The following is a 10,009-nucleotide window of genomic DNA, read 5'->3' as shown; positions in this document are numbered from 1 at the left end:
CACGCTCCCGGGAGCGCCCTGCATTGGCGCGATTCAAGAGCTGCCCACTTTATTTAATTAATACATTCAAAGCTCGCTTGGGAGCCCGAGGGGGCTCGGGGGAGACCAAGGCTGGCGGTGAGGAGGAGGCGCTTTTAACCGGTTCCAGGTGTCGGTGCCCAGAAGTCACAACTGGCCCAAGGGTGTGCAATGCAGGGGGGTGTACCCAGCGGGTGGGAGCGCCGCAGCTCTCAGCCTCGCCCTCAAGCCAAGCCCTTTAGCAGCCTGTGACCCAGACTGGCGGGTGGGCGGCTGAAGCCGGCCTTGGGCCTAAAAGCCCTTCCTGGGCCATAGGACTAGGCTTTGGGAAGTGCCGAATGGGCCCCTCCTCCCCTCTGGCCAAAGCCGCCCAGGGCCTTCGCCTCAGCTGGGACACCTGGGGAGCCCACCCAGTTCTGGTCCAGGTGCGGCGGGCCCAGGAAGCCTCAGCCCCTCCTCCTGCCTCCAGCTGAGCCTAGGTCCGGCTCCCGTGGCAGTCCCAGCGGTTGGCAGTCCGCCTTCCTACCTTTTTTTCTCCTTCTTGGCGCTCAGATGGATGTATTTAAAATCTAGTGGAGACAAAATGAGCTGTAACAAGGCCTAAGCACTTTAGAACAAATAAATACAGCCAATCCCGGAACTCTAGCCGCGCTAAAGCGACGCTCCAATGAGAACAGCACCCACCTTCGCGCCTCTCCGCACTTAGGAACGCGCCGCAGCGCACTAACTGGCGTTGGAAAAATCTAGCAACACTGGGAGTCTGTGACTGTCACCGAAAGAAAATCTCCACAGCGTTGGTTGAAGTGTCTCTCATCAGAGCCACCAGAAATAAAATGGCGTGGCTCCGAGGCCTGCAAACCTACTTGGTGCACACAGATGCAGCTCATCACAGTGCGGTCACAGTGTCGGGAGGGAAATGAATCAAATGGAAAAACGACCTTATTGCCTCCTGCAGAAGCAGCGGCTTCGACCCTCTAATTGTACTCATTCCTACTAGGAAGGGAAAAGAACGGCTGGGCCTCAGGCCACAGGCCGTGAAGGTTGCAACGGGTTAGGGGAGAGAATCTCGGCGCCGAGGCAGTCAGTACATCATTCTTACCCGCTTAAGATGATTAGACGCCATAAAAAATAATTGCACCAATTTGGTGTAAAATAGGTGTGTTCTAGATGGGGAAGGGAAAGCCTGAGTGTGAATTGCAAATGGTAGATGAAAGCCCTGGCATTTAGGATGTGTCTGCTTGTGTGTACATGGAGACCTCCAAGCTCCAGCTTTGAGAACTTGAACAAGACTCTGGACTTGGAAGAAGTGTCTAGAGTCGGCTAGGTCAAGAGTGAAGTCTGTATTAGTTGTATGAGCCTTGCTCAGAGCTAGGATTATTGAATCATCTATCCATCCCTGCCTCTCCAACTGAGCCATTAGGGTCATCTTTTTATGGGATGGCTTCATCAATTGAGAAGGTTTCCCATAGTCGCAGGAGTAGCTGCATCTGAGATTTTGTCATGAACTATTTCTTTGGCAAGTTTCCAAAAGAAGCACCATGTGTCATCAAATGTATCACCAGAAGATGCGTTGTTCAGCACCAAAACTGATGTTTTCAAACTATCATATTATAGTTCTTTTGCTTGCTGGCTTGGCTTTTTAAACACTAGAAACATAAATGTGAATATAAGAGAAATGTCACTTTCTCCCTATGTCACACATTCAAAGAGCAGCTAAGAGTAACCCAATCTTTAAATTAAAAGGGATTTACCAAAAGGTCTCTCATGCTTGGCTATAAAAATGAAACCAAAACCCTGAGTTAGTTCTGCCTTTGATTAAAATGGAGTTATTAGAGAGGATTAGTTTCAGATAGACACCTCAGGAGAAATTATTATTGCATTGTGCAGAAGAGTGGAGTATATAGCCCAAATCAGATGCAGGTAAGACATTTGTGGGGAGGGGGATGCAGTGAACAACCAAGATTTATTGTGATCTTTTTTAGCTTGTGTTATCATAGACACTCTTCCCCAAGGGGATTAAACCTAGAATGTGGTCAACCTTCATTTGGTCATTTTTGACCCAAAGCCAATCAAAGATCATTCATTTCTGCTTTGGAGATTGAGATGCAAGTTAAACCATTTTTGCTTTCTCTTTGAAGAAGTTTTGACTATGTAATAACTTTAACAAATATTGGAAAGTGGAGCTATTTCTTTATATGTTTTCAATTCCAGTTCATTCTAAATGTCTGCTTTATTCTGGGAGCCTGCTTTTAAAAGCAACTAACTTGTTAAAATGCCTAATAGGAAATCTTCTAATAATGAATTTATACATACTGTTACATCACAGATGTTAGAGCTGGAAAGGCAGCACCCTTGGAGGTCACGTCCCATCCCTTCAGTTTACAGATGAGAATTGAAGCCAAACAAATTGTACAAAAACCAAATTTCCACACACTCCACCAAGAAATTTCAACTTCATTTTTTTTCAAATCAAGGTTTTCGGAACTTTGGAGCTTATCATGACTTAATTATCATTTAAATTCTTCTCCCCTTTTTTGCTTGTTTGCTCAGAAATTTATTTCTTAAAAATAAATTGTGTGCTTGTCTTAAAAATAGAGTTACACTCATTTCAATATTAGTGTCTCAAATATGATTCAGCTTTTTGTGATTTCTTAATGAAATTCTACACAAAGCATTGCCAAAAAATACAAGTACTACATTCAATTTGACATGGGGAGAATTTCAAAAACACACAACTCATTCGGCATCCAACAATCACATAAGCAAGAAAAAGTTAGAATACAACACACAAAGTTATGAAAATTAGATACTTTATTTATAGTTTAATCACAAGAACAACTTTCTTGTTCTTCAATACGTAAATACATACTAGAATAAACTCTGTAGAATTTACAAAAAAATACATATTTTCCCATGAAAAATTTCTTTATAATAAATAGAAGGGAACACGTGTGTGGCTGATCCGGATAATGCTCCGTGTCTGCTTAGGTTTTCAGACTGTTGATTTATTTTTAATCTCTTGAAAGAATGGGGGAGTTCCTTCTTCCCTAAAAGGTCGAGATAAATAATGCATGAAGCAATCCTCCCTCCTGATTTTTCCCTTTTCCTCCACATTTTTCCTTTTGATAGAGAGTTCAGCCTAAATTTCCACGCTTGCATTCAATCATTACAAAGCCTACAAATTATACAATGACTTCTAACCTGCCCCTCTAACAAAACAAGTTTTTTCCCCCTTATAAATCATAAGAGACAGATGGCAAAATAGGGAAGAAAAAGGAAAGAGAAGGACAGGACAATAGGCATTGTGGCGAATCTGGGAAACAGAACAAAGTGCACATCAGAGAGGGAAAGTTTGGTTTGACAGGTGAAATTCCCACAGCCTGCAGACAGCAATGGGAATAAAGCAGATGCCAGCCATTGCAAATCTGTGGATAATATTATTACCAGTAAAATCATTCAGATGCTAAGATACATTTCTTTCTACTCGACATTAACATCTCTATGTAGAAGCAAAGGTGAAGAGATCACAGGAACCAGTTGCATTCTCCCTGTGAGATTCACACGAACTGCACCAAGTCCTCCGGCGTTACAGAGAAAGGGGAGGAGCGTCAGTTCGCTCTGCAAACTGTTTAGATATGCCACCATCATCTCTTCCCAGCGTCTTTTTCGTCTCAAGAAGCGCCCCCAAAACGCCACCCTTGGCTTTGACAATAAGCTCCATCACACCTTCAATAAATCAGAGCCCGTCTGAATGAAGGATACACAAAGCCAAGAAATGCAAGAAACAACCGGGGAATCAGAACGGCTACACCTGCCCTGTGAAGTGAGAAGGTTTCCAGGGCATAGAAGGCAGGGGGCAGGGTAAGGGAGGAGGGCTTGACTGGGGACAGGAAAGGGAACCCACTAAGGCCTGACGTGGGTAGCAGAAACGGCAGCTCTAGATACAATCCCTGGCTATGGGGAGGTGAGGTGCATAGCGGTGCTTGTCGGGAGGTGGGGGCTGCCAATAGTCCATGTCTGACCCGGCCGGGCTGGCGGGCGATAAAGTGCAGCTGTAGGGGGAGGTGGAGTTGGAGGACGCGGAGGAGGACGGCGCGGGGCTGTTGGTGCAACTCCACGTGGAGGCGGGCGAGGGGCTGTCTCCGCTGCTGCTCAGGGTGGCGCTGGCGCCTCCCGGGCTCAGCAACACTGCCTCGGAGAAGAGCGCCCCCGGCAGGCCTCCGCCGCCGCCCCCGCAGTGATCCGCCAGGCGCAGGGTCTCGGTGAGCGCCCAGATGTAGTTGTGGGCGAAGCGCAGGGTCTCGATCTTGGTGAGCTTGGCGTCCTCGGGGAACGTGGGGAGCACCTCGCGCAGCGCGTCCAGTGCCGCGTTGAGGTTGTGCATGCGGTTTCGCTCGCGGTTGTTGGCCTTCAGTCTACGGGTCTTCTTGATGCGCTGCACCGTCTCGGCGGTCTTGGCGCCTCGGGAGATGGCCCGCGCCCGAGAGGGGCGCCGTTTGCAATCGTGCACCAGACCCAGGAGCCGTGCGGGCCGGCAGCCCTCCGCACCCGCAGCCGCGCCGCCCCGCGCCCCCTGCCCGGCCTCAGCCCCGCGCTGCCGACGCGCCCCGCCTGACGCGCCCGGCTCCTCCTCCTCTTCTTCGTCGGCGCTGGATGACAGCGGGGTCAGGGCCGCCAAGGCGGGGGAGGCCGAACCGAGCAGCACCAACACGTCCTCTTCCTCCTTCAACTCCAAGGTCTCGGATTTGACGAACATCCTACCAAAGAGAGAGGGGAAGGAGAAAAAGGCAGTGAGGCGTAAGGAAAGAAACAGAGGCGCGATCTTCGTGTCACAGGGGCGTGCTCAGGCGCGCACCCGAGAAGACCAGCTCCGAATGGCGCGGTAAAGAAACCCGGGCCAAGGTCAGGAGCGCCGCTAGCTCTCGCTGTGATCCTGCAGCCAGTCAGCCAGGTCCTGCCCTCCGCGGGCCGACCTGCGTTCCCGCCGAGAAGGGACTGCGGCCTCCGCGACAAAGATTCTGCGCGGACCAGAGGGCGTGCGGGTGTGGTTGGACTGAGTGCGGGGAAGCCACCTGCGAAGTTGGAAGCCGTGGCTCGAATACTTACTTAGTTGGCTCTAACTGTGCCTCAGCGTTGCTGTGACTTTGGCGTGTGCCGAGAATCTCAGTGCAGCCGCGAGCGCAGCGCCGCGTCCTTCGCTGGGGGTGAAAGCTGCAAGCCTGGCGCTACTGTGGCGCAGCTCCGCGGGGGACCTCTGCGACCGGCGAGTTTGCCAAGAGCCCCGGCGGCGGCTGCGGCGGCGGCGGCCCGCCCGGGTCTTGTGTGTTGTGGTGGTGGTGCGTGTCTGTCTGTCAGTCAGTCCCTGGCCGTGCGGCTCCTGGCACGCGACTCCCAGGCACTCCAGTTAAAGCGAAGCTGCTTGTGGTTCAGTGGCTGCGTGTCTGGCACACGACTCTCCTTAAAACCCCTTATATACCACCAAGAAAACAATCAGATCTGCCCCGGGCCCCCCCTTCCCCGCCACCGCCTCCTCCTCCTGTCAGTCCTGCCCCCCTTCTCCCCCGCTTTTCCCTCCCCTGGCTTATTCTTTTCATTGCATTATCATCATTCATTTCTTTCTCTTTCTTCACTGCGTTTCCCCCTCCCTTGGCCCTGCCATCCATCCTCCTCCTCCCACCACCCCCGCCTCTCTTTTCCCCCTTTATCTAATCAGCATAAAATGGTTCTAAAGCTCCTGTTGGAGCTCCAGGCTGCGGCCGGAGCTGGCGAAGCCGCAGCGGCCGCAGAGGCTCAAGCTGCGGCTGTTGTCGCCGCCGCTGTCCATTGTGATTGGTGGCTCGCGCTCGGCTGGAGCGTGCCGCTAATTTATTAATGAATGGAGGTCGCGAGGCGCAGCTGGCCAATCAGGGCGCCCCGGACTCCGGGAGGCCTGCGAGCCACGCGCACCGGAGCCCGCTCCCTTTCAGCGGCTCATTAGGGGCCCGAGCGCTGGGGGCAGATGGGGGGACCCGTGCTACCGCCCCCGCCTTCGTCCTCGCTGCCGCCGAGGCTCCCCCCGCCCGGCGCGCGCGCAGGCACCGCACCCGGCGCTGCCGGCCGTCCTAGCTCCTGGGTGATGGGAACTAGGAATTAGTTAATGGGGGTCAGAATCCCGGGGAAAGCAGTTAGCCCTGTGGTGCTGCCGGGCGTCTCTTGGCAAAGCCTCTTAGGGGCTGTATCAAATAGTAAACGATTTTTAAAAGGATTCATTTGGTTAGGAGAGGAGAAGGGCGTGGATGGCGAGCTGTGGACGCCTCGTGGACAAGTGTGTTTGGGGTCCATCGAAACTGGCGTGGGAGAGTGAAGGGAGAGGACACTGGGGATTCCAACAGGGGTCTCCTGGGAGGGGAGGTCGGATAGTGTAGCAGTTGATGAGATTTTAGAGGATGTGAGAATAAAACCACTCACTTGTTAGAGCTGAAAGGATCCCCCTCGTTTTACATACGGCAAACTGAGGCTCCGGGCACTGATACAGGTTTTGCGGGGGTTTACCCAATTTATAGCCTGGAGGGGACAGCAAGGAGGCTTCCCGCGTGGGTGGCAGCGAACCGAGCTGGAGGAGCGGCAGAGCTGCTGCTCCTGCAAGCAAATGCGCTGCGCTGACATTTCCGTGACCTCTGCTCCGCGCTGGGGGGCGTTGTAGGGACAAGGGGCCCATCTTCCCAATTCTTCTGTTTTTCAATAAGAAAAAAGAGCTGAAGGGCGACTGGACCTCGGAGGAAACTTGTTCTGAATTGCTCGTCAGCCCTCCCCACTTTCCCCACGTTCGTGCACACCCTTTTGTCCACGTGGGGATGGATCCGGACTTCAGTAGACTGGAGTGGGGTCCCTTGAGATCCCCTTTGCAAATTAACTTTAGGCAAGGCACAGTTGGAGTGTTAGGAGTGGAAGAGTAGAAGAGAAAGAGAATACTGTCTTCTGGTTTCTGTCTCCCTCGGTTTGTAGGACTTAGAAACAAACTGTATTCCAAAGATGGGGTGGTTAAATTGGCTGTTAGTATTTTGGCATGGCTTTAATTTGTTTAATGTTTTCTTCAGGGAGATAACAAGGAGGACTGGAAGGCACAAAGTAAAGAAAATGAAAATTAGAAACCTGTGAAAAGGAGCATTACCCTTTGCAGTTCTTCAACCTTCCAACTTCCCTCTATCTTGGAATTATTTGAAAACTATCATGATTTCCACTTTGCTCTTTGATGTTTGTGTTTTCACGTTCTCCCTTTTTAAAGCAAATTCCCAAAATATAAAAGCATCATTTGCCTGTTTCCGCCTCAATTATTTTAGAACAGCTTAATTTCACGTGTTAGAAGTGCAGAAATGAAAAAGAAAAGGGAAACACTTTCAGTGTTTCTAGCACACAGCACCTGCATCTCACACATCTTTGGGTTTCTGTCTCTGTATCATGAACCTTCAGAATCAGAACTTCATAAAAAGTTTGACCAAGCACAAATTGTGCTAGAAGTGCTTCCCTTTGTTGCTGTACACATGAGCATTAATTTATAGGCAATTATCACTGATACCAAACAAGCAAATACTCTTCTCATAGTCCCCCAAAAGAAAACCTGCCAAGGGTGTGGACTTGTCTAGCCCAGTAGGGACCGAAGGAACACGTGGGAGCAGACACAGAATTTGTGTTTGTTTGTAAATTTGAATAAAATAAAAGGACAAGAAAGCTAGGTTCTGAGGAAATGATCAAAGACTTTTAAAAACAAATACCAATGAATGATAGGAGGAACCTTGGTTTTTCAGTCTTTAGATTTCTATATCGCTTTACAGGAGTTGCAAAGAAATACAAGCCAAAATAGATTAATGTAATGAAAACAAAGGAAGATTTATTTTAGTGTCAGTGGAGATACCTGTCTTTGGACAGTTTGCTTTAAACTTTTGGTTTAGCTAGGGAGTGCTGGGTTGATTTAATGATAAAATATATTTGGGGGAAGAACAGAATTGGAATCTAGTTAAGTAGAGACTTAAAGGGAAACTTGGTGAGCCTCGTATAACCCCAAATAACAATGAGATTAAGCTGGGTCTGATGCTTAGTGCCAGTGAAACACACAATGGATTTCTTTAGTTGATTGTTAACAGTATTTGAACATCTGACTCTCCAGTTTTTATATTCTCCCAGGATTTTATGTTTTTATGACTCACTGAAAGGGTACATGTTTTCCTTTGACAAAATCCAAATCTTCTATACTGTCTGTGAGTGATAAGTTAATAATGCATATTTAAGTATATCCTATACAGATGCTTAGTAATGGTAAAATTGTATTAAGGTAAACTGCACGCTTCATATTCTGGAAGTTTCCTGCAAAAGGAAAAACCATTGCAACGATGGCAAGAAACTTAGGATTGTGTACATATTCAAACATTGCTATAAATCAATTTCTAATCATTAAATGTAAAGACATCATCGGGTTTATAGAATTTTATTTTTTTAAACGAGGGCTTCTTTGGGCATATGCAGTGATGTTTGTCCAATTACTATAAAAAAAATACATCTGTAAATGAGAACACGTGGACACAGGGAGGGAACATCACATAGGAGACCTGTCGGGGGTGGGGCTGGGGGGCGAGGGGAAGGAGAGCATTAGGACCAATACCTAATGCATGCGGGGACTTAAAACCTAGATTATAGGCCGGGCGCGGTGGCTCACGCCTGTAATCCTAGCACTTTAGGAGGCCGAGGCGGGCGGATTACGAGGTCAGGAGATCGAGACCATCCTGGCTATCACAGTGAAACCCTGTCTTACTAAAGAATACAAAAAATTAGCCGGGTGTAGTGGCGAGCGCCTATAGTCCCAGCTACTCGGGAGGCTGAGACAGGAGAATGATGTGAACCCAGGAGGCGGAGGTTGCAGTGAGCCGAGATTGCGCCACTGCACTCCAGCCTGGGCGACAGAGCGAGACTCCGTCTCAAAAAAAAAAAACACAAACTAGATTATAGGTTGATACGTGCAGCAAAGCACTATAGCACATGTTGAAACAAACCTGCACATTCTGCACATGTATATCCCAGAAAGTAAAATGTAAAAAAAAAAAAAAAAAAAAAAAAGTATACAGCAATTTTTTAAAGTACATCTGTAAAAAACAAAAACAAAAACGCCCTCTATATATCCTGGAACTCTTAAGATTTTTGGTTGTGTGTTTGTACTGTAGCTTTCAAGAGCTGATTCACACTTGATCACAAAGCATTTCTGAAAATATTTCTTACTGTGAAAAATATCATTTTTAAAAAGAAGAGAAACACCCAAGGACAACCTCATGCAATCCAAAGACCAACCGTTCCTACTCACAGTTGCCTAGATAGCAGAATTGTATTTGTTCAGCATTTTGCTTAGTTTTGCCGGAAAAAGAAAGCAATTTCCATTTGTACTCAGCTTTGCGAAGGCATAACTAATGCCAAATATCCTTAGCTGTACTCTTCTAGCACTCTTTTAACTTAAATAAATTCAAGAGGCACTTGTGTGGTCTAAAAGATTGTCCAGATGAAACGAGGCTGAAATGTTATGTGAAGGGGGAGGGGAGTGAGTGAATAGCATCAGCCAGGATGGTGACCGAGGGCCGCTCCTGTCCATTGCATGAACTGTCCTAAGGGGTCAAACTGTTCATCTTCAGCCCTTCTTTCAGTGCGGAATCCTACTTTAAGAGAACAAAAGCTCAAAGTAGGCAGTTATCAAGAAATGGGAGCACAATGATTTAAACTCATCCCCAAACCTCAGAAAGAAAGGGGGCTGAGTGCGTGCAGTGAGAGAAAAGTGGAGTAAGGGGAGGGGTGACAGGGTGGGGATCTTTAGAATGTCTTTGTTGCTTCTAAGAAGCTTGAACTTTGAGACGACCCAAAAGCCCTAAAGTTTAGGGTAGGTGTTGCTGTGGAGCCATAGGCTACATCCCCTCCACACTTCGACCTCACAAGTGGCGAAAGAGGACAAATGGTCGCCGCGCTAGTCCCTTGCTGT

General features: G+C 48.4%; 1 protein-coding gene across 1 annotated transcript; it reads right to left on the bottom strand.

The window, feature by feature from the left end:
- Window positions 1-2,811: 2,811 nt before the first annotated feature.
- NEUROG2 (neurogenin 2) lies at window positions 2,812-5,569 on the bottom strand. The gene is made up of 2 exons (XM_031664323.1): window positions 5,125-5,569; window positions 2,812-4,775 (listed from the first exon to the last, which is right to left on the bottom strand). Exon 2 carries the CDS (start codon window positions 4,772-4,774, stop codon window positions 3,956-3,958), a length of 819 nt encoding a protein of 272 aa, XP_031520183.1. The 5' UTR covers window position 4,775; window positions 5,125-5,569; the 3' UTR covers window positions 2,812-3,955.
- Between the last annotated feature and the right edge of the window lie 4,440 nt (window positions 5,570-10,009).

This window comes from Papio anubis, chromosome 3, assembly GCF_008728515.1.
Source record: "Papio anubis isolate 15944 chromosome 3, Panubis1.0, whole genome shotgun sequence".
In the NCBI taxonomy this organism is placed as follows: domain Eukaryota; kingdom Metazoa; phylum Chordata; class Mammalia; order Primates; family Cercopithecidae; genus Papio; species Papio anubis.
Note: the sequence above shows the minus strand (reverse complement) of the source record. Positions and strands in the feature narration are given on the sequence as shown.